The sequence below is a fragment of the Girardinichthys multiradiatus genome, chromosome 22 (genome assembly GCF_021462225.1).
Source record: "Girardinichthys multiradiatus isolate DD_20200921_A chromosome 22, DD_fGirMul_XY1, whole genome shotgun sequence".
Lineage (NCBI taxonomy): Eukaryota > Metazoa > Chordata > Actinopteri > Cyprinodontiformes > Goodeidae > Girardinichthys > Girardinichthys multiradiatus.
In genome coordinates this window covers 3,900,194-3,925,531 of record NC_061814.1, presented here as the reverse complement: position 1 = coordinate 3,925,531, position 25,338 = coordinate 3,900,194, and the positions used below count along the sequence as shown (strand labels likewise).

General features: G+C 41.1%; 1 protein-coding gene across 5 annotated transcripts in view; it reads left to right on the top strand.

The window, feature by feature from the left end:
* Positions 1-25,338, top strand: part of ltbp1 (latent transforming growth factor beta binding protein 1) — a 260,233-nt gene that overhangs the window by 159,489 nt on the left and 75,406 nt on the right. For 4 of the 5 annotated variants that reach the window (XM_047351281.1, XM_047351282.1, XM_047351284.1 and 1 more), the window contains 2 exons: positions 18,132-18,299; positions 21,515-21,679. In XM_047351281.1, coding sequence (XP_047207237.1) covers positions 18,132-18,299; positions 21,515-21,679 — 333 coding nt within the window. The remainder of the gene's footprint in view (positions 1-18,131; positions 18,300-21,514; positions 21,680-25,338) is intronic. The other variant, XM_047351283.1, reaches the window with a different exon arrangement.

The window sequence follows — 25,338 nt, the reverse complement described above, 5'->3', positions numbered from 1 at the left end:
ACATTTAATTCTGTGCCATAATGTCTATTATGTTTTCTGTTCTAACATTTAAGTAATAAGTTTCCTCCTTGTCAATGGACTACATGGAGAAAAGTGAAAACATAGTGTTTCCTTAACACTTAGATAATGCCAAGCATAAAAAAATTTCAATTTATCTGTTGATTTTCAGCTCTAAACCAAATATAATTAGATTGCTGCATGATTTTTATAAAAAATCTTGTTATATAAAATGCTGTTTATATATTTTAACCTCTACTAAATCCTCTTATAGATTACATTTGTCAGAATCTGCCTGTATTAGGTTTTGGGTTTGAGGTTTGTTTGCTTTTTTTGCACTATCATGTTCTTCACTTGCTTTATTTTCAGTTTAATCAGGCTTATTAGATTTATTCTGTTTAGTTTTCTGTTACTTCGCTGTTCTCCATGCTGATATGTGTTAATTAGTCATTCCCCATCAATTCGCCAGCATTCCCTCTTCTATCAGCAGCACCCAATTTCCTTCTTGATTACCTCCTCAGTTCAGTGGTCCTTTTCTCCACTTCCCTCGGTATTTATTCTCTGGTTTTCATTGTTTGTCACCGGCTCCTACTGTTTGCTACCTGTTCCATGTCCGTTTGCACAGTCACAGACACCATCCCACTTCACCTGACGTCTTCGACCTTGCTTCTGACTTCCACCTGCCCACCAAGCCCCACGCCCAAGATCTCTACTCGTGTTTAAGCCTAGGATTCCCAGCCAAGCTTCTCCGCTCCTTCAGTGCCCTGTAGTGGTCAAAAGCGGAAGTCTTCTGTGCATCCTAATTTAACTGAACACACTGCTCCCTGTCTCCAAAGCACTTCGACTGCTCCTTCATGGGTTCCGTCTTGTATAGCTGCTGCTCAGCCCGCGTTTCTCGCGTCCCTGTCAAAATCACACAGTCATCCTCCCCACCGATCTCTACATACTCAGATTCATCATCTTTTACATCATTAGCATCATGTCTCTAGAGCGCTGCAGTCCAGCCAGCCTCATGTCTCCAGACCGTTAAAGTACAACTCATTTCTCCTTTAGCACACCGCTGTTATCAGCTCGTCACATCAGCTCTTGCTTCTACGGAGGGTCAGCTGGACGCCTGAACTCCTGCTTCCACTGAGGGTGAGCCACTCATCTCAGCTCCTGCTTCCACTGAGGGTCAGCCAGACACCATAGCTTCAGCTCCTGTCCCTGAGGGTCAGCCAGACTCCACAGGCTCTCCAGATCAGCCATTCGCCACTTTGTTCCAGTCTCCTTTTCTTGCACACCTGCCACTGAGGGTCCTGCCTACGCTTAGCTCCTTCCCCTGGCCAGCCATCATCGCTGCTGTCGTCTCCTGACTAGCCATCCATTGCTCATGTTCCTTAGTTCTTCAGGGTTCTGGCGCAGATCTTCAGGGCTCCGCCGAGGGTTCCAGCGGTTTCTGCACCACTCTCCAGGGCCTTGCCGAGGGTTCCAACAATTCCTGCGCGCTCTCCTGAGCTCCTCCATGGGTTAATGTGTTCTGAGCTCCTCCGTGGGTCCAAGTCTCCCCGGCTCCACCTGCTCCTTCGTAGCCGGCCTCCTGACCACCGTCATCGCCCCTGTTGCAGACCTCCCAAACTCATTCTCAGTCGCTGCAGACCTCCCAGACTTTTTCTCAGCCAGCCTCCAGATCCTCGTCATTACCGCTGTTGCTGGCCGCCAAGGTCCCTTACATCTGGCCTCCTGAACTCTGTGTCCCTTCGGGATGACCTCCCATCCGCCCTACAGAACTCTGTGTCTCACCGGAATGTTTTCCTGGCCGTCCTCTTGAACTCTGTGCCTCGCCAGGATGTTCTCCTGGCTGTCCTCCTGAACTGTTTTTTGTTTTGGTTCTTGTATTGTATTCTAGAATTGCGCCACTCAAGGTGGCAGCAGGTTGGAGTAGCAATGTTACTTTTGATTCTGATTCATTCTTTTTTGGGAACTATTCCTCTTATGGTGGATACAGTTGATTTTTTTTGGATGACTGTCCTCTCCGGTGTCAGATGCTGTGTAGCTTGGAGGAATTTTCCTAATACTTTTCTACTTTTTGACATTTGTTATGATGCATTGCCATGACAACGGGGTTGTTTCTTACAACCGGGAGCAGCTGATTAATATCTCAGAAGCTCAAATAATACTTCAACTACAACCCCAAATCCCTGATGAGTTGAAAAGGAGATGCCGTGGATGCAGAGCAGGAGCAAAGAGAAGAGAGAGAAGGAGGAAGTTCAAACCATCTCTTCCATCGATTATGATGGGCAATGTGAGATCGTTGGGAAACAAGTTGGATGAACTCCAAGCCCTACAAAGGACCCAGCCAGAGTACCAGGCATGCAGTATTATGTGTTTTACTGAGACATTGCTGCAGCATCATATCCCCGACTCCAGTGTCTGCCAGGCTTTTTAACCATACGAGCAGACAGAGATTTAAAGAGGAGTGGCAAACATAAAGGAGGTGGACTGGCAGTACTTGTGAACAGATGGTGTCATCCAGGAGATGCTACTGTGGTATGTTGTCTCTGCAGTCCAGATATTGAACTGTTGGCAGTAAGTTTTCGTCCATATTTACCCAGAGAGTTCACCAGTGTTATTTTGGCAACAGTTTACGTTCCACCTTCCGCTGTTGCCGACTCTGCATGTGATGCTATCAGCTCAGTTGTTGCTCAGTTGTTGCTAAGCTACAGACACAAAACCCCTTTTGTGGCAGTTCCAGGTGATTTTAACTATGCTTCACTCTCTGCTACACTTCCAACGTTTCAACAGTTTGTCAGCTGCTCTACCAAAGAAAACAAAACGTTGGATTTGTTTTATGAAAATGTCAAAGACTCATACATCTCTACAGCAAGACCTCCTCTAGGCAAATCAGATCACAGTCTTGTTTTTCTTTGCTCGAGATATAAGCCCCTTGTTCAGACAACCTGTAATAAAGAGGACTGCGAGAAAATGGTCACAGGAAGCTGAAGAAGCCCTGCAAGGTTGCTTTGAGGCTACACACTGGGACGCACTGTGCCAGCCACATGAAGAGGACATCAATGCCATGACTGAGTGTGTAACCAACTATATAAACTTCTGTGTGGATAACACCATTCCCACCAGAATGGTGAGATGTTTCCCCAATAACAAACCTTGGATCACCAGTGACCTGAAGGACCTGCTTAACAAGAAAAAAAGAGCCCTCAGAGAGGGAGACAGAGAATTATTGAGTTTACAGAAGCAACTTAAAGTCAAGATAAGAGACAGCAAGGAGGTGTACAAAAAGAAGCTGGAAAGCAAGCTCCAGCAAAACAATATCAGAGATGTGTGGACAGGGATGAAGAAAATCACGGGCTTCAGGCAGAGGGATGATCGGACCAATGAAGGTCTGGACACAGTCAATGAACTGAACACATTCTTCAATAGGTTCAGTTCAGAAACAAGTTTTGCATCCTCCTCTCCTGCTCACAGCCAAACAGACATTCCACCCTCCTTTGACCCACAGCTGTCCAGTAACACCTCAAATGTTTTATCTCCCACCTCAGCCCTAGGCTGTGCAGAGCCGCTCTGTGGGATTCTGCACCACCTCTTCAACCTTAGCCTGGCCCAGAAGAAGGTTCCAGTGTTGTGGAAGACCTCCTGTCTTGTTCCGGTACCAAAGAAAACTCACCCATCAGTCCTCAATGACTATAGACCTGTTGCCCTGACATCCCACATCATGAAGGTCCTAGAGAGACTCCTGTTGGCCCACCTGAGTAAGCAAACAGTAAACCATCAGGACCCCTTTCAGTTTGCTTATCGCTGTGGAGTTGGAGTTGAAGATGCCATCATACACCTGCTCAACAAACCCACTGTCATCTGGACAAAGCCAGCAGCACTGTGAGGATCATGTTCTTTGATTTCTCCAGTGCATTTAACACAATCCAACCTGATTTGCTTTGTCAGAAACTCCAGAAGACTCAGGTGGAGGCCTCAACAATCTCCTGGATCAACGACTTGTACAAGACAGACTCCTGTCATCTGCAGACCACAGTTTGTGAGACTGAAGGGTTGTGAGTCTAACCAGGTAATCAGCAGCACAGGAGCACCACAGGGGACTGTATTCTCACCATTCCTTTTCACTCTGTACATCTCAGACTTCCAGTACCAGACAGACTCCTGTCATCAGCAGAAATACTCGGATGATTCTGCAGTTTTGGGGTGGATCAGAGATGGACAAGAAGATGAGTACAGGAAGGTGGTGGACCGCCTTGTGGAATGGTGTAGAAACAATCATCTCATGTTGATCGTCACTAACCCAAAGGAGATGATTGTAGATTTTAAGAGAAACAGGAATAAGTCAAAAACAATTTCCATCATGGGAGAAGAAGTGAAGGTGGTGGAGGAGTATACAGGTCCTTCTCAAGATATTAGCACATTGTGATAAAGTTAATTATTTTCCAAAATGTAATGATGAAAATTTAACATTCATATATTTTAGATTCATTGCACACTAACTGAAATATTTCAGGTCTTTTATTGTCTTAATACGGATGATTTTGGCATACAGCTCATGAAAACCCAAAATTCCTATCTCACAAAATTAGCATATCATTAAAAGGGTCTCTAAACGAGCTATGAACCTAATCATCTGAATCAACGAGTTAACTCTAAACACCTGCAAAAGATTCCTGAGGCCTTTAAAACTCCCAGCTTGGTTCATCACTCAAAACCCCAATCATGGGTAAGACTGCCGACCTGACTGCTGTCCAGAAGGCCACTATTGACACCCTCAAGCAAGAGGGTAAGACACAGAAAGAAATTTCTGAACGAATAGGCTGTTCCCAGAGTGCTGTATCAACGCACCTCAGTGGGAAGTCTGTGGGAAGGAAAAGTGTGGCAGAAAACGCTGCACAACGAGAAGAGGTGACCGGACCCTGAGGAAGATTGTGGAGAAGGGCCGATTCCAGACCTTGGGGGACCTGCGGAAGCAGTGGACTGAGTCTGGAGTAGAAACATCCAAAGCCATCGTGCACAGGCGTGTGGAGGAAATGGGCTACAGGTGCCGCATTCCCCAGGTCAAGCCACTTTTGAACCAGAAACAGCGGCAGAAGCGCCTGACCTGGGCTACAGAGAAGCAGCACTGGACTGTTGCTCAGTGGTCCAAAGTACTTTTTTCGGATGAAAGCAAATTCTGCATGTCATTCGGAAATCAAGGTGCCAGAGTCTGGAGGAAGACTGGGGAGAAGGAAATGCCAAAATGCCAGAAGTCCAGTGTCAAGTACCCACAGTCAGTGATGGTCCGGGGTGCCGTGTCAGCAGCTGGTGCTGGTCCACTGTGTTTTATCAAGGGCAGGGTCAATGCAGCTAGCTATCAGGAGATTTTGGAGCACTTCATGCTTCCTTCTGCTGAAAAGCTTTATGGAGATGAAGATTTCATTTTTCAGCACGACCTGGCTCACAGTGCCAAAACCACTGGTAAATGGTTTACTGACCATGGTATCACTGTGCTCAATTGGCCTGCCAACTCTCCTGACCTGAACCCCATAGAGAATCTGTGGGATATTGTGAAGAGAACGTTGAGAGACTCAAGACCCAACACTCTGGATGAGCTAAAGGCTGCTATCGAAGCATCCTGGGCCTCCATAAGACCTCAGCAGTGCCACAGGCTGATTGCCTCCATGCCACGCCGCATTGAAGCAGTCATTTCTGCAAAAGGATTCCCGACCAAGTATTGAGTGCATAACTGTACATGATTATTTGAAGGTTGACGTTTTTTGTATTAAAAACACTTTTCTTTTATTGGTCGGATGAAATATGCTAATTTTGTGAGATAGGAATTTTGGGTTTTCATGAGCTGTATGCCACAATCATCCGTATTAAGACAATAAAATACCTGAAATATTTCAGTTAGTGTGCAATGAATCTAAAATATATGAATGTCAAATTTCCATCATTACATTATGGAAAATAATGAACTTTATCACAATATGCTAATATTTTGAGAAGGACCTGTAAATACCTCGGTGTTCACCTGGACAACAGACTTGAGTGGAGATGCAGCTGTGAAGCCATCTACAAGAAGGACCAGAGCAGACTGTACTTCTTGAGGAAGCTTAGGTCTTTCAGTATTTCCAGTAAGATGCTGCATATCTTCTATAAGTCTGTTGTAGAGAGTGGGATCTCTTCTGCCATCATCTGCTGGGGAAGCAGCATCAGAGCCAGGGACTTAAAAAAGCTCAATAAGCTGATAAAGAAGGGTGGCTGTGTTCTGGGGACTCATCTGGAACCTCTGGAGATCATTTTGCAAAGAAGGATTCTTCATAAAATGAAGAACATTATGGAGAACCCTGAGCATCCTCTTCATGAGACTGCCCTACAACAACAGAGTATCTTCAGTCAGAAGCTTCTTCATATCTGCTGTAAGACAGACCTACAGGAGATCCTTCCTGCCCAGAGCCATCAGCATCTACAACGGCTCTTTGAAGAAACCTTCATAATATGAGCTACAAGAACATTTAATTTCCCTTCAGGATTAATAAAGTATTTTTGAATTGAATTGAATTGCCCTCCTTCCAAGGCTCCCTCCACCCACCCTGGTTCCTTTTGTTTCTCTGGACTTTTGTCAAGGGTCTCTGGGATCCGCCCTTGAGGGGAGTTCATTTCAGAAACTGCCTGTGTTAGGTTATGGGTCTTTCCTTTTTTGCACTACCATGTTTTTCACTTGATTTATTTTCAGTTTAATCAGGCTTATTAGATTCATTCTGTAACTTCCCTGTTCTCCATGCTCATCTGTGTTAATTAGACATTCTCCCCTAGTTCTCTAGCATTCCCTCTTCTACCAGCAGCACCCAATTTCCTCCTTGATTACCTCCTCAGTTCATTGGTCCTTTTCTCCACTTCCCTCAGTATTTATTCTCTCTGGTTTTTATTGTTTGCCACCAGCTCCTACTGTTTTCTACTTGCTCCATGTCCGTTTGCACTATCTGGTTTCCCTGTAAGTTTGGTCCTGTGTCTTATTATTATTATTAAAGAGAAGCTCTTTAACTCACCATGCTGCTTCTGAGCGTTCAACTGCACGTTGGTCCTACAAAGACTCAACCTTATACGACATTATAACTATCTGGGAATTTGAAAGAACAGTTTTCATTGTAGTTTGTAGTTTTTTATAAGTATTTTTTTCATTCTGGTTCTGAATTTTGAGGCGAATGAAAGATTTGTTCTGTTACTTTTTTGTTTTTGGACATTTGCAGAGACAGAGAAGATGTCCAAACCATATATTCCATTAATGATATGGGGAACATAAATTATCTCACAAACAAAATAGAGGAGCTTGAAGCACTGACAAGGACCCATCCAGAGTTTTGAGAATAAGCATTATATGTTTGACTGAGATGTAGCTGCAGGATTGTATCAATGACTTCAACGTCCCTCTGCTTGGCTCTCTTACTGTATGAGCAGACACTGATTTAAAGAAGAGTAACAAGAGCAAAGAAGACAAAATATCAGTGCTTGTCAACAACAGATGGTGTAATACAGGACATGGTGTGACTAATAATCTCTGCAGCCCAGCTATTTAACTGTTTACCTTAAGTTTCGTCCATATATTATTTTAATTATAAGGAGTTCACCTTTGCAACAGTATACATTCCTGCATTGGCTCATTTGTTTCTAAGCAGCAAAATGACAAGCTCTGCCCCCCATCTATTAGTTATTTAATCAGTTGTAAAGGATTGTGGGTAATATGAAAATAATTAAATGGCAACAAATGGTGGAGCCAGACTGATGCTGACAATTCAAGGAAAAGTAGTCAGAAACTGTGGCATCCTACCTTGCTGTTCTAGATGATCACCAAAGAAAATGTTATTCAAAATGACCAGAAACAGAAAATAAACAGTGCTGCTACTGGATACATTTGCATGGAACAGATTATCCTCAACACTGTGAACAAATACTTTTTGTATGGACCAGAATCATGTTTAAACAATAAAAAAAAAAACATCCTGCAAAGACCAGATCCATATTTAAACTGTTAAGCCCTGAGGGGTTTTAGAGCAATTTCCCCCTAAAATTACATAATTTAAATAAATTAAGTATAGCTCCATAGTTATAAGTCTAAATGCAAACGTTTGGTGCCTGTGTTTAACCACTATTGCAAATGTCTGATTTATTTATGATTAAACGAAGAAAAAAAATCTATTTTTTTGAACCTCGCCAAAAGTTTTTATTTATTTGATTTTTTATAAATGAACATTGTAAAACACCATGAAAATCCTAGGAGAACCCCCACGTTGTATTTATCAACATCTTGACTATAGGTGCAGCAATTTTGGACTGAGTCAATTGAAGCATATCTGTTCCAAAACGGTTTTAATGTGCCAGGTGGAGCTGGAATTTAGGCACAATTTAGCCAAATGTGTCAAAACTGTGCCAGATGTGTTTTATTTTTGTCATAGTAAAGAATCTAGTCAAATAAACGTGCCGATTTCCATAGTAGGAGTCTTTCTGCATATGACATAGCCTTTGGTCATGATATTTACCCTGTCTATCAAAAAGCACAATTTGCACGGCACAAAATCAATATAATTTAAATAAATCAAACTAAATTGTATCCTTTTTTCTCCAACTGGAGGAATTTTATTGAAAAAAAAAAGAATTAGCAATGAAAAACAATGTAAACAAATGTGTAAAAACTATTGGCAATAAAAACTAAATAAACAAACTTGGTGACCACAAGAATTTCTTGCCAGCAGAAATTGTCCTTTGTGCATTCAAATTGGTATTATTGATTGTTCTCATCAGTACTTGCACTAAAAAACACCTTCAACAGGTCTGCGGTGACCATGATTTTGTGGTGTCAAGTCTTGGTCCTGGAGGATGCCTTTGGGTAAATGTAGGAGCTTGTGCCTCAATGTCAGGCTCACCTGGAGAGTTCCACTGGTTCTCGTTGTCATCACCAGGTGTAGAGGTAGCCTGACTTTCAACCCTCGAGAGTTGTTTACCTCTCTTTGTTGGCGTGGATGTGCTGCTCCTTTTTCTTGGGACAGAAGCTACCTTGCGTTTCATGCGCCTTGAGGCATTACGTAGCTGACAGCCAGGTGGCTCATACTGCTCATCTTCTTTGTCTTTTGCACCAGCGTCACTGCAGAAACAGAAATACATATGCTGAAGTCTAAATTTATTTAAATGACATGCTAAAAATGAAGTTGCATCTGACACTGACTTATAATAAGCTAAAGAACAGAGTAATGACACATCATGCTTATTTTGTAACCATAATAGTTTGCAGAATAAGCGTCTCACCTTGAAGAAGTAGATAAGGCCTCAACCGAAGTAGTGGGAGGTTGGGTCCATTCAGTGCCAGATGGTCCTACCTCCTCCTGGCTGTAAAAATACAGATAATAAATTATTTTCCTACTGTACACAAAAATAATAAAATAACATACAAGAGCAGTGATGTAATTCTGTATTAGTATAGTGGCATTGTTAAAGTATCAATGATGTAACAACTATTTAACAGACCTTCAATGAGTTCCATAAACAAGCCTTGCAGTCCTTTTGTAACACTACAACTTACTTGTGAACCGGGTCATGAAGAAGAAGCTCCTCATTTTTATACACTTCAAAATTCACGCGGCTGTCCGAAGAAACTTCTATTTCGAGGTCATTGTCCTGTAAAATTCTTTTTTTCCAAGGCTTCCAAAGTGCTCATTTTACTCTTCTGCGACATTATAATGTTGGAAGTTCACAGAAAAAACACAGAAACAACAAGCAAGCAATGTGCGTACCTGTGCGTAAAATGAGCTGTGCACAAGGCGAAGGTTACTACCACTTTTATAACCTCAGATATGCACAGAAATTATGGGACCGGAAAATGCCTTATGAAGACGTGCGATACCTAGCTGCAAGGGTGGAATTCTCTTGTTTCTATTGGTACCAAAGAAAAGGGGGTGGGCAAAAGCATATGTGTTTCCTGTAACATTTTATGTGTAGACTCAGATATGTGTAGAGGACCCCTAAGCATCATCTTGTGTTTTAAATAGCTGTAAAACCAAAAGTATAAAATATAATTTAACGAGTTGCTTTGTAAACATTAAAGCCTGCTCTTGCAAGGGATTTAGGAAAGAAATGGGCATCCCTCAACGCTGGTGGGTTTGTCGGTCTTAACAGGTTAAAATCCAATTAATCGCACAATTTAATCCACGGAAGAAACTTCCATGAAGGATATTAACAGTTCTTATAAAGAAGGCTTGTTCTGTACTGGGGACTGCTTTCAAAGCCCTGGAGATGAATGTGCTAAAACAACAACATAGTAAAGCATAAGATCCTCTTCACAATACAGGAGCAAAGTGTCTTCAGTCAGAATCTTCTTCACATCTGCTGTAATACAGACAACAGGTGATCCTTCCTGCCAGTAGCCATCACCATCGACAGTATACTGTTCCTTTCAAGAAACAGTTTCAGTTACTACAACATTAAATTTCCCATTAACATTAATGCAGTATTTTTGAATTGAATTTATTGTTTAAAATATTTAAAACAAAAATTACACACTTAAACAATAAGTATCACACTTATTGTTACTCCTGCATTGAACATTTTTTACTATTTTGCCAATTTGATTGCGCTTAGTCTTCTAGAACATTTCACAAACTGGAGTAAGCAGACAAAGGGATATACAAAGACAAAGGGGTCTTTGTCCTTCTAAGGCACTCATCAACCCACAGGTTTTCTGAGATTTAGATCTGTGGACTGATTTTGGTTGATTTTGTGTTTGGTGAAGTATTTCGGGGATTGATTTGACCATACGTTTTGTTTTAGATCATGGCCCTGCTAAAGACTCATTGATGACCTTGTTTTAATTTTTTGGCTAAAGCGATCACATTTTTATTTATTGTCTCCTACTATTTTAAATAGTTCAACAAGGTTCCACAGCATCATAGACACTCTACCATACTTAACTGTGTGTGTTGTGGTTCATCGTTTATTTTATACCAGATCCACCTAGAGTGTTTGTTGAAGAAAAGCCCATATCCATCTCATCTGACCAAAGCACACAGTTTTGGCTAAAGTCCCTGTAGAGTTGAACAAACTCCACATGTTTACATTTGTGGTAAAAGGACAGGAAAGTCTTTTCCTGACATGCCTCGTAAATAACCAGTTGGCATGGTTGTTGTGGGGACTTCTTTAATGTAGTTCTCCAACAGTGAGCTTTGGAGATTTTTACCTTCCTTAAATCTTCCTCACTGGCAAGATAAACTTGGGTTGTCATCCTGTCTCAAATATTACAGTTCAGGTTGTTTTGTAATTGTTGCTCTGAATTTAGAGAAGGACAAAATTTGACCAATAGCTATTTTTTCCGTTTATAGACTTATGGAGACAAACAGACCTCCAGACAGACCCCATTACTTAAATGACATGTTCTCTTGTTTTTCCTCCTTTTGAAGAGTGGCTAAAAGAAATGGGACTCTGTGACATGTTATTGTTATACGTTAGGACATCATGGTGGGAAGGTATTAAATTGATCAAAAGTTATTATTATACTGTTCAACAAGTTAAGCAAAATGTAAGAGATGATCCACCTATTTAATAAAAAACCCAATAACTCATATTACTGAAGGTGAGATTTTATTCTGCTCAAACTGAATTTGGAATTTTCAAAAATTTTCATTTTCTCAGCTACTGCAATTAAATATAGGATTTCAATGGTTTTTCACATTTCTTTCTAGTCGCAGGGGGCTGTCCACACAAATCTTCATCTAAATCTTTAAATAGATTTTGCTAAAGTTTCGAGAAACTCTCTTGACTTGATCTAAGGATCTACACTGAAGACCTAAACATTCACAGCCTCAACACAGAAGCAAGAATTATTACAGCATAGGGTTATTTATGTGAAATCAGGTTTAATGTTCAGAATCAGAATCAGCTTTATTGCCAAGTTCGTACATACAAACAAGGAATTTGCCTCCGGTACACTTTGCTCTTTTGTTCTGTTTTTGCATTAGAGAATATACAAATTTACAATTTACAATGTACAATATACAATGTACAATGCAATATTCTGCATTACAGAATATACAAATTTACAATTTACAGCGTACAATATACAATGTACAATGCAATATTCTGCATTACAGAATATACAAATTTACAATTTACAATGTACAATATACAGGTCCTTCTCAAAATATTAGCATATTGTGATAAAGTTCCTTATTTTCCATAATGTAATGATGAAAATTTAACATTCATATATTTTAGATTCATTGCACACTAACTGAAATATTTCAGGTCTTTTATTGTCTTAATATGGATGATTTTGGCATACAGCTCATGAAAACCCAAAATTCCTATCTCACAAAATTAGCATATTTCATCCGACCAATAAAAGAAAAGTGTTTTTAATACAAAAAACGTCAACCTTCAAATAATCATGTACAGTTATGCACTCAATACTTGGTTGGGAATCCTTTTGCAGAAATGACTGCTTCAATGCGGCGTGGCATGGAGGCAATCAGCCTGTGGCACTGCTGAGGTCTTATGGAGGCCCAGGATGCTTCGATAGCGGCCTTTAGCTCATCCAGAGTGTTGGGTCTTGAGTCTTTCAATGTTCTCTTCACAATATCCCACAGATTCTCTATGGGGTTCAGGTCAGGAGAGTTGGCAAGCCAATTGAGCACAGTGATACCATGGTCAGTAAACCGTTTACCAGTGGTTTGGCACTGTGAGCAGGTGCCAGGTCGTGCTGAAAAATGAAATCTTCATCTCCATAAAGCTTTTCAGCAGATGGAAGCATGAAGTGCTCCAAAATCTCCTGATAGCTAGCTGCATTGACCCTGCCCTTGATAAAACACAGTGGACCAACACCAGCAGCTGACACGGCACCCCAGACCATCACTGACGGTGGGTACTTGACACTGGACTTCTGGCATTTTGGCATTTCCTTCTCCCCAGTCTTCCTCCAGACTCTGGCACCTTGATTTCCGAATGACATGCAGAATTTGCTTTCATCCGAAAAAAGTACTTTGGACCACTGAGCAACAGTCCAGTGCTGCTTCTCTGTAGCCCAGGTCAGACGCTTCTGCCACTGTTTCTGGTTCAAAAGTGGCTTGACCTGGGGAATGCGGCACCTGTAGCCCATTTCCTGCACACGCCTGTGCACGGTGGCTCTGGATGTTTCTACTCCAGACTCAGTCCACTGCTTCCGCAGGTCCCCCAAGGTCTGGAATCGGCCCTTCTCCACAATCTTCCTCAGGGTCCGGTCACCTCTTCTCGTTGTGCAGCGATTTCTGCCACACTTTTTCCTTCCTACAGACTTCCCACTGAGGTGCCTTGATACAGCACTCTGGGAACAGCCTATTCGTTCAGAAATTTCTTTCTGTGTCTTACCCTCTTGCTTGAGGGTGTCAATAGTGGCCTTCTGGACAGCAGTCAGGTCGGCAGTCTTACCCATGATTGGGGTTTTGAGTGATGAACCAGGCTGGGAGTTTTAAAGGCCTCAGGAGTTTAGAGTTAACTCGTTGATTCAGATGATTAGGTTCATAGCTCGTTTAGAGACCCTTTTAATGATATGCTAATTTTGTGAGATAGGAATTTTGGGTTTTCATGAGCTGTATGCCACAATCATCCGTATTAAGACAATAAAAGACCTGAAATATTTCAGTTAGTGTGCAATGAATCTAAAATATATGAATGTTAAATTTTCATCATGACATTATGGAAAATAATTAACTTTATCACAATATGCTAATATTTTGAGAATGACCTGTACACATATCTAATAGAAAAGGTGCATTTGCAACATCAGAGAAACAGCCTGGGGGAAGAAACTGTCTTTGTGGCGGCTGGTTTTAGTAAACAGTGCTCTGTAGCGGCGGCCTGAAGGTAAAACTCTGAACAGTTTATGTGCAGAGTGTGTGGGGTCGGCAGAGATTTTGGCAGCTCTTTTCTTGACCCTAGACCTGTATAAGTCCTGGATGGAGGGATGGTCAGCTCTGATTATTCTCTCTGCAGTCCTGATTATTTGTTGCAGTCTGGACCTGTTCTGTTTTGTGGATGAGCCAAACCACACTGACATGGATGAAGACAAGACAGACTGAATGATGGCAGTGTAGAAGATGACCAACAGCTCCTGTGGAAGGTTGAACTTCTTGAGTTGCCTCAGGAAGTACAGTCTCTGCTGGGCCTTCTTTTGAACAGTGTCTATGTGTGAAGACCATCTCAGGTCCTCAGAGATGGTGGTTCCTAAGAACCTGAAGTGGTCCACGGCCGATACAGTGTTGTTGAGGATGGTGAAGGGGGTGTATGGTGGTGGTGTTCTCCGAAAGTCCACCACCATTTCCACAGTCTTGAGTGGGTTCAGTTCAAGGTAGTTCTGACCGCACCAGTGTACCAGCCGATCCACCTGCTGTCTGTATGCAGACTCATCACCGTCCTTGATCAGTCCAATGACAGTGGTGTCGTCTGCAAACTTAAGGAGTTTCACAGACGAGTCCGATGAGGTGCAGTCATTTGTGTACAGGGAGAAGAGGAGTGGGGATAGAACACACCCCTGGGGGGCACCAGTACTTATTGACCTGGTTCGGGAGAAGATGCTCCCCAGTCTCACCTGCTGCTGTCGGTCCGTCAAGAAGCTGTTGATCCACTGACAGGTGGAGGCTGGGACGTTGAGCTGTGTGAGCTTCTGGTGGAGGATGTCTGGTATGATGGTGTTGAAGGCCGAGCTGAAGTCTACAAACAGGATCCTGGTGTACGTCCCTGGGTGGTCAAGGTGTTGCAGGATTAAGTGTAGACCTAAGTTAACAGCATCATCTGCCGACCTGTTTGCTCAGTAAGCAAATTGCAGGGGGTCCAGCAGGGGGACTGTGATGTCTTTCAGGTGCTTCAACACCAGCCGCTCAAAGGATTTCAGGTTTCTTGGGAACCGGGATGATGGTGGATCGTTTGAGGCAGGAGGGGACCTCACATTTCTCCAGTGATTTGTTGAAGATCCTTGTGAAGACCGGAGCGAGTCGATTTGCACAGACTTTCAGGCATGATGGGGAGACGTTATCAGGTCCTCCAGCTTTCTTTGTTTTCATGCGCTGAAAGAGCCTGTTTACCTCTTCCTCTGAGATCTTTAGTTCAGGCAGAGGATCTGATGGTGGGGTGTTGGTTGCTTTATGGGAGGAATTTGTTCCTGAATGGGATGTAGAGGGGATGATTTGAGGTGTGAATGGCTTCTTGTCATGTCTGCAGTAGAAGCCATTCAGACGGTTGGCCAGGAGACGACTCTGTTCAGGATGGGTGGAGGGGCTCTTGTAGGCAGTCAGGTTTCTCAGACCAGTCCATACAGCTGAAGTGTCACCAGTAGAAAGGCTGTTCTTAAGCTTCTCACTATAGCTTCTCTTAGCTGCTTTGATCTCTTTTGTTAGTTTGTTCCTGGCCTGCCTGTACCGCGCCCAATCTCCACTGCTGTGAGCTTCTTCCTTTTCCCTGCGCAGATTCCTAAGGTGTGGAATAAACCATGGCTTATTGTTCCCAAAGGTGCAGAAGGTCTTGGTCTGCACACACATGTCCTCACAGAAACTGATGTATGATGTTGGTTTAAGTCACTGGCTGAAGTTTCAAAAACAGTCCAGTCTGTGCATTCAAAGCAGGCCTGTAGCATCTCAGTCCACTTCTTAACAGTGTGAACCTTGGGTTTGGAAGCTCTTAGTTTCTGTCTGTAGGTTGGGATGAGGTGGATTAGATAATGATCCGAAAAACCCAGAGCAGCCCTGGTAACAGCATGATATTAGTCCTTTAAAGCTGTGTAACAATGGTCCAGTGTGTTTTTGTCTCTGGTGGGACACTTAATATGCTGTCTGTATTTGGGGAGTTCATTAGAGAGGTTTGCTCTGTTAAAATCTCCCAGTATTATGATGAAAGAGTCCGTGTATTTTTTCTCCACGTCTGTAATCAGCTCAGCGAGATGTTTTTCCGCGGCAGAAGTGCAGCCATGCGGTGGAAAACATGAGCCGATTATTATAAACGAGGAAAACTCTCTCGGTGAATAAAACCGCTTACAGATTATGGAAAATGACTCCAGATCAGGGCTGCGTGTTTTCCCCAGCACTTTTACGTCTCTGCACCAACTTTCATTTATATAAAAGCAGATTCCGCCACCTCGCTTCTTCCCCGAAAGCTCCGCGCTACGATCCGCTCTGAGCAGCTGGAAGTCCGGCATCAGCAGTGCGTGGTTCGGGATGTTTTCACTCAGCCATGTCTCGGTGAAGCAGAGAACCGCTGATCCGCGGAGGTCCGTGTTTTTACCGGTGAGGAGAAGAAGCTGGTCTATCTTGTTGTTGAGAGAGCGGACATTTGCCAGGTGGATTGAAGGCAGTGCTGTGTGAAGTCCTCTTTTGCGGAGCTTTACCAGCGCCCCAGCACGCTTTCCCCTCCGCCGCTTTCTGCGCAGGATCCCATATAGAGCCGCAGCTCCGCTTGCCAGGAGCTCAGTGAACCTCGGATCGATGAAAGATGGTGAAAAAAACCCAAGAGAGGACTTTCTGATGTTGAGAAGTTCCTCTCTACTGAATGAGACCACAGGAATGTGGCCCGACACCACAGAACTGTGGCTCGAAAAACATAAAAACACACAAAATACAAAAACAAAGAGAGAGCGAAGCTCCGAGGCTGCCATCGTTCAGGGCATGAATCAACGTTCATAGCTCTTCGGGGAGAAAAAACAGGTTGGTGACTTGAACATTCTGGAGAAAGTGTAAGTGTGAAATGATCAGCTTCACCAACCTGCAGTGCTGAGAAGTGGGCGGCAGCAATGGAGATTTCAGAGTGGCCGAAAGCCCTGGAAACCAGGGAAACAGCCTGATATGGTGGTGAGAGAGTGTTAAGGCTGAGGATCCTTTCAGTGCTCCTCTTCAGTCTGTGCAACGTTACACAGGGTTCACAGACCCAGAAAACTCCATTAAATCTTCAATTCAAAATCCTTAGATGTGGTTAATAAACATGCAGTGGTCATTCACAACGAGGCTGATGTAGACAGACCTAGCAGAGTCTGTGACCATTGGTAGTCAGAGGTTGAATTTCAATGTCCAGATATCAGAGAGGCGGTAGAAATCCGGCAAGGAGGGAATAATCCGCGGACAAGAACTTGGTTGATCATGAGACAGAAGAGAGCTGGGAAAAAAGATGGACTTCTACTGAAACAAGGAGGTTGATGACCTGGCCAAGAGGCAGACGCTGGGAAGAGCTTAAGAAGTGCTTTGCACAGGTGAAACAGAGAGGCAGTTAGGCTTCGCACAGGTGGGCTGAATGAGACTGATGAAACATGGTAGGAATAACATGGAGAAATGAAAACATAAATATGTGACAGAAATGTGAGTCATCACACCAGAAGCCTCTTGATGACTACTAAAAACATGAGGTCAAGCTGTATCTTGCCAAATGACATTAACCAAATATTAGTAACACACAACTTAAAAATCTAAGTAGTATGTTGCATAATTATTCCACCTGAAAGAAAGATGTAATTAGTCTTTAAAAGTTTCAAATTTGACATGAATGCAAATGATGGGGGCATGTAAACTAATTTAAACTGTACTTGTTTTTTGGAATTGATAAACAAATCCAACAAATTTAATAATAAACTTCAGTAACCGTGGATAATTTCAAATCTTATTATCATATTTATTCCATGAATATCATTGAAGTGTTTATTTAAACCAAAGAATAAAATTACTGATGACTCAAGGTTTCCTGCTTAAATTAAAACAGTTTTGCTGTTGCGTTAAGAAAGAAACCTCCTGCATGCCGTGAACTCCAACACCTAAATGTTAGTGCATGAAATATTTTCATTTTTCTTGTTTTCTTTCAACTGGTATCTCTCCTTTTGTTGTGTTAACATATGTTTCTGTTTTTTCAGCTTTAAATGTTTAGACACCAGTAATGGGTTTCTGCATAGCCACAAAATGTGGTTGTTGAAAATCCCACAGTAGAATGCCTTATGTGCTCAGGTCTTGTTTCTGGATTCATATTTAGGCTGTGGCAGATTTACTCTGGTGAAGGGAACTGCTTTATTTCTTCACTTGTTGTCCTCTCTCTTCAATATGTATCTCCTACACTTTGGTCTACCATTTCCTACACCTCCACCCTCTTCGTCCTCCTCCTGTACTCATCTTCAGCCAACACACCTGCCATCCAGGATGAAAAGGGTGCTTGCTTCCGCTTGGTCAGCTCAGCAAGGCAGTGTTTACACCCAGTATCTGCCCAGCTGAGCAAACAGCTTTGCTGCTGCAGTGTGGGCAAAGCCTGGGGCCCTCGTTGTGACAAATGCCCCCCTCCAGGAACAGGTAAGGCTCCCAGCCTCATAGAGTATTTATCCTCTCTCCAACATGCCCAAGCCTTCCTAGTGGACAGTTTGTAACACGTCCATCAGGACCCCTCATATTTGGGGTATTTATGACTCTGCTAGATGTGAATTAGTGTTGTAAAAAATAAAAATCCTGCATTTCAACGACCAAAGTTATTGTAGATCATGCTAAAAGGGTTAGCCAGTTGTGGCTAAGAACACAACAAATGTTGCATCAACAATAGATATTTACTAATAAATATACAAGTAGAATTTGATTTATTAACATTAAGAAATAGGTTGGTACCCTCTTAATACACGTATTATAAAAATAGATGTAATACACATTTCTCTCAGCCTAAATTAGCATTCATTGTTTAGTTTATTCTATAAATCATATATATATATCATCGTGTAAAAAAAAGTCTAAATAAATGGCAGGAACTTTTATACTTCCCAAAAATGTCATCCACCTCCCTGCTCCGCAGAATATAATTCACCAATGCTGACAGTAGCAGTGGAAAATAGATGCAAACTGTTTATTACTGTCAGTTAATGCAAGATGTCCTCATCTTTAATTACAATGAGGAGAATAAATGACACTTCATAAAAGAGTAATGTTAAAAGTGCTCTAAAAACAAATGTGTAATATTTGTGGTTGGCATTACCCTGTACATTTGAAGACTTTATTTTTTGGCACTAGAGGCCTTTATTTTTCATTTTTCAACAGTAGACAGACAGGAAAGAGGGGCAGAGAGAGGGGCAGACTTTCGGCAAAGGTTGCCGAACCTGAGACGCCACATTGAGGACTATAGCCTCTATATATGGTCGCAGGCTTAACCCCTACACCACCAGCATGTCTTGAAATATTTTATGTATATTTACTTTTCCCATGCATTTGTTAATATTTTCACCATCCTACCATTTAGCCAATTTCTGCATTCTTACATTTTATATGTGTTACATACTATGCTTTGACTCTAAAACACTGATGTTTTTCTTGCATCAACATGAGTTTGACCTTGTTTCCTGCTCTTTTATCCTGATAGCCTGTGTTTGCATGTGGTTCACAGCTTGAATCAAAGGTTGGCTTAAGAATCCATTAGCAAGTCTTTTCAAGTAACTGTTGTGTGTCCTACCACTTACCCGTTTTTCTATCTTTATTGCAATGTATATGTTGTATTTTAACCTGTGGAGCTCCACTGATGGGTGGAAACAACTTAGCTTGTAGTCAGAAATACAATATCTCTGAAATAGGAAAAAATGTTTTTTAATGAAATTGAAGGAAAACAAATGACAACGTCATGGGACAAAAGAGAAACCATTCTAAACCATGAAGACCAAAGGCACAGGTTAAAAATTATACAAAAAACTGAGTCTATCACAAGATCAGATCTACTAGCATTTGTCAACTAGTTTTTGCTTTGTAGGATCATTGTGTAATATCAAGGCTTTTGTGCCTGAGAAAATTTAAAGTAATTATTTTATGTCTGAAACAATTACCAAGGATGATAACTGAAGTGTTCTTTATGTTCATAAATCAGTAAATGTTTCAGGAAAGTCAGACAGATGAAGATAATCAGTATTATACATTGATACTATTGTCAGGAATGCTTCAGGAATACTTTTCACAAAAGCCTTCATTCCAAAAAAAAAACAAGCTTTTCTCTTTTCTTTTTTTAAAGAAATCCAAAGAAGACACAATTGACTGTTTCACATTTCATTGACGAGTTTCTCTGCTTTCAGATGTGTCAACATGCAGCCATAAAACAAGCAGATTTTAGCACTTCTGTCATGATTTGGGGTTGTTTGGTTTTTGGTTTTGGGGTTTTTTCCTTATGTTTTTCACTGTTCAAGTTTTGAATCATGTTTCTGTTTATTTTCCTGGTCATGCTTTTGTTTTGTCGTCTTGTTCATGTTTTATCAAGTTTGGTTTTCGGATCTGGTTATGCTTTTGCTTCATGTTTTTCTAGTTTGTGTTCTAGAGTCTCTGTTTTGCTCCAGTCACGTTTTGTTCTGTTAATTAAGTTTATTCGGTTCACCTGCTTCAAGTTAATCTGTCTCCTTGCTCCGCCTGGTTTTCACGCCATATATTCACACCTGTTCTGTTAGTCGTCGCGGAAACATCTCTCATGCTCATGTCTTGTTCTCATGCTCATGTCTAGTTCTCTAACCAAGTCTTGTCTTTTTGATCATGCCATGCCTGTCTTGCCTGCCCGTTTGTTTTGTTGCTGCCTCCTGCTGAGTGTGAGTTTTTAATTAAACATTTTTTTTCACTTACCATCACGTTGCCTGCTCGTCTGCATTCTGGGGTCCAATATCAAGTAAACCGTGACAATTTCATTCATACTTCTGCAGAACTGAGTCGTTTTTAAACTCCAGCTACATGTTATGCTGATCTATTTCAGAGGCAGAGTCAAACTCGACTAATAACTCATTTGTAAACAAGTAAAACTGTTAGTTTGGGGACCTGAAGTCACTGATTTTAGTATGAAGTCATACTAAAACTCATATAAAAGAATCATAAGCTCTAAAATGCATTCAAACTCTTAAAAAAGAAAGGGTTTAGTTATCTGAGCTCATGGCTTAAGACATTTTGAATTTTATATCCTGGTATTTTTGCTATTTTGAATCATTTATATGCTTCCACCCCCATTAAACACCCTCAGTACAGTGAGTACAGAAAAACTAAATAAATATACTTCAAATGTTCCTTTTTATTGATCTTATGTAATATGCTAATTGTCTATCCACATTAGTTAATTTCTACTTTTGTGCTTATTTTTCCAAATTCACTGTGAAGAAGCTTAATGGGTCATACCTAAGTGCAAACCTATGTGGACTTTACATAATATTGTTATAAGGGTGGTGCACCGGAAAGCATTGAGGTTTCTTTGCAGTCCTAAACCAGAAGAAGAGCAGGTCTGGTGAAGATTAGTGAATCGGCTCACAGTGCTGCCTTCCATCTTCGTTTTTATTCCAGGAAATATTGCTAAATGTGTCTCCTAATGTTTCTCCTAATGTGTTAACAGCAGCTGAACCTTCACTGTTTTTGTTTGCATTGTTCTTACATTGAGTACCAATATCACACAAAAGTGTAAACACTGCATCTAGGGACTGTCTCACCAAAGTCTTTACATTTAATACATAACATGATGTTTTCATCTAGAGAAAATAATACATGGAATGATTTGTTGCCTGTGTTTGTGTCTGTAGCTAGGTTTAAAGAAATATGTCCTGGTGGAATGGGCTACACCATTTTACCAAACCCTCCTGTAAACAAGCCAGTGACCGTTTTCCAGGAACCAGATGACTTACAACCCCTGCCAACACCAGAGGAACCAGATGAGGATATTATGACACAAGAAGCGATTCTACCAGGTCAGTGTTTGAATCAGTCATGTTCATGTAGGCTTATTGGTTTTAAATCTGCCATAGGAGTAAGATTAAAATAGCTCAATATATTTTTGTCACTGGTAAAGCTCCTCTATGGTCATGGAAGTTTTTGTACTGTTTGCATTAATAAAACTTGAATCAAAGTACCATATTCTGTTTATAGTGTGACACAGCAGGAGCTGGTCACATATGTATGCACACCTTGTACAGGTTAAATGTTCATTGTATTGATTGAATTGTTTTTGATTAAAATGTGTATTATTTCCATCCACCATTTGCATATAACAACAAATATGTATATATGTCATCATATTAACCCCATTATTAGTGTTTAGTTCTCAAACCAATAAAAATATAGGGTCTTTTTCTGCACATTGATAATATTACTGCAATGTTACTGAAAAAGAAGGAATTCCTCCTCACAGAAACAAAGCTTTCTTTTGGTTTTGGTTTATACTTTCAGACATTTTGGATGATTTACAGAGTATTTATTTTTTTGGCCCTGGAATTTGTATTTTTAGTTTTAAACATTAACCTGTTATAGACCAGGCAGTTTGGCTTTGTCTAAACCTAGAAGAAATATATTGGTCAAAATCAGGGCTTCATACCAGTGCATCTCAAAACATTTGAATATCGTGAAAAGTTCAAATGTTCACTGTTCTGACCCCTAGTTGGAAAAAGGGATGGTGTGAGAAGTGAGAAAATAAATTATTTTGTCTCCAAAGATTAAATACTGTGCAAAATGTGACGAAAGGGAGCATAAGGTTGGACCCAATCAAGAAAATAAATAAAACAAAGCGGAGCTTAACAAACATCTATTCTGAATGAAAACAAAACAACAAAAACCTTGATATTCTTATCTAACAAAAAAGGCTCACCAAAACCATTACATGGGTTTGGTGAGCAATTAGCATGTTACATAAAATCAATTAAAACAGTGTGGCGCTGGTGATGAAGGGGTTAAGCGCGCGACCATGTGCAGAGGCTATAGTCCTCAATGCGGGAGTTCTGGACCTGACAGTCTTTGCAGAATGTCTCTCCCTCTTTCCTGTCTTCCTACTCTCAAAAAATAGAGGCCTCTAGTGCCGCAAAAAAAAAAACAATATTTAAAAAGAAATGTCAAGCTTCTGAAAAGTGTTCATTTCTTTACACTGTTTTCCTTGTTGTTGGTGCACCTTTTCCTACCACATGTTTTTCTTCCACTCAGCTTTCTAACAGTAAATTGTCAGTAAATATGTAAATATCATACCACATCTTAAAGAATTTTAAATATTCATGATTTCATGTTTGTGTGACAGAGGCTTTGTCCAACTGAGCTACATCTCCTTCCACTGGCTTTACATTGTTCTTCAAACCAACTTCTCATCATTTTAATAAAAAGGTGCGTTGTTGACTTCAACAGTGGATCGTGATAAAACCTCGACATATTCTCCAAAATGTCGTTCATAATTTTTAGAATCCATAAAACGTTTTACAAAGATCAAGGCCATCTCAAAAGTTCTTATTGAACATAAAGCCCAAAGATGGCAGCAATGAGGCAAAGCTTGGTGTTGTGTACAGGATCTCCTGGTTACATGGCAAGAACTTTAACTAAACTACCTTTTTATTCCGCAACTACTTTATCATGTTATTTAAGGAAGCCTATAGCTCTGGTGAATCTTGAAAACGTAGAGTGCACAGTCCAACCTACATAAAGGTTCTGGAGGTTCAGTTTGCCTCGTCCTATTTTATTTCCGCATTTTTTAAAACTGATGAAGATGCTGAAGATACCTACCCAGTGAGATATATGTATCTGTTTTACAAACACTATAAAACGTAACCATTGAACGAACAGTACAAACAGAATGCGGGATCTCCGGCCTACTACACCAGTGCTTTGGCCAACTTCGTCAGGCACTTTAAAGGAATTAAGCCATTGCCCCTTACAGTCAGCTTTCTGGATATTCTCCAAAATGTGATTCAAAGTTTAAGGATCTTGTCAAGTCCCTAAAAAATAGTATTCATGAATCTGTCAGAGATGGTATGGTAAAAGGTACTGCTCATGTAAAAACAGCAATGTAGTTTCAAAGCACATACATTATTGACAGTGTCTGCATGGAAGGTATTTTTGATATAAAGCCAAAAAATTGTGGCGATGAAGGTTCTCCCACAAATACACTCACCAGCCACTTTATTAGGCACACCTGTCCAACTGCTCGTTAACGTAAATTTCTAATCAGCCAATCACATGGCAGCAACTCAAATGCATTTAGGCATGTAAACATGGTCAAGACGATCTGCTGGAGTTCAAACCGAGCATCAGAATGGGGAAGAAAGGTGATTTAAGTGACTTTGAACGTGGCATGGTTGTTGGTGCCAGACAGGCTGGTCTGAGTATTTCAGAAACTGCTGATCTACTGGGATTTTCACACACTACCATCTCTAGGGTTTACAGAGAATGGTCCGAAAAAGAGAAAATATCCAGTGAGCGGCAGTTCTGTGATGCAAATGCCTTGTTGATGCCAGAGGTCAGAGGAGAATTGCCAGACTGGTTTGAGCTGATAGAAAGGCAACAGTAACTCAAATAACCACTTGTTACAACCAAGGCATGCAGAAGAGCATCTCTGGACACACAACACGTCGAACCTTGAGGCGGATGGGCTACAGCAGCAGAAGACCACACCGGGTGCCACTCCTGTCAGCTAAGAACAGGAAACTGAGGCTACAATTTGCTCAGGCTCACCAAAATTGGACAATAGAAGATTAGAAAAATATTGCCTGGTCTGATGAGTCTCGATTTCTGCTGCGACATTCGGATGGTAGGGTCAGAATTTGGCATCAACAACATGAAAGCATGGATCCATTCTGCCTTGTATCCCTTTATGAAAACAGTATACCCATCTTCTGATGGTTACTTCCAGCAGGATAATGCGCCATGTGATAAAGCACGAATCATCTCAGACTGGTTTCTTGAACATGACAATGAGTTCACTGTACTCAAATGGCCTCCACAGTCACCAGATCTCAATCCAATAGAGCACCTTTGGGATGTGGTGGAACGGGAGATTCACATCATTAGCTCACAAATCTGCAGCATCTGTGTGATGCTATCATGCCAATATGGACCAAACTCTCTGAGGAATGTTTCCAGTACCTTGTTTAATTTATGCGAAGGATTAAGGCAGTTCTGAAGGCAAAAGGGAGTCCAACCTGGTACTAGCAAGGTATACCTAATAAAGTGGCCGGTGAGTGTATATATTCTATTTAAAATCACTTCCAATGACATAATAACTTTGCAAATGTGCATTTGAGGTTTTAGGTAAATTAGAGTTTTAAAAAAAATTAATGTTATTTTTTTCACAGTGGTCGGTTTCATTAATTTTGCATAGACATGTAGCCTCAAGTGCAGTTATTTAGATGTGATTGGCCATTTGTGAATGTTAATTAATATTTAGCATTATCAAATACTGAAAGCTCAGAACTGTGTTGGGTTTATGTACTTTCGTCGTGATCCTTTTTATACTCCCCGAACACTGCATAAAAAAACTGATTTTAATCTATTTCTTTGAGGGAAAAGTTTATTATTTTGATGTTTTCATATGGATATACCTCATCTATTTTGTAAATAAAGCATTTAAGGGGACTGAACCAAATTTATTTAAGGG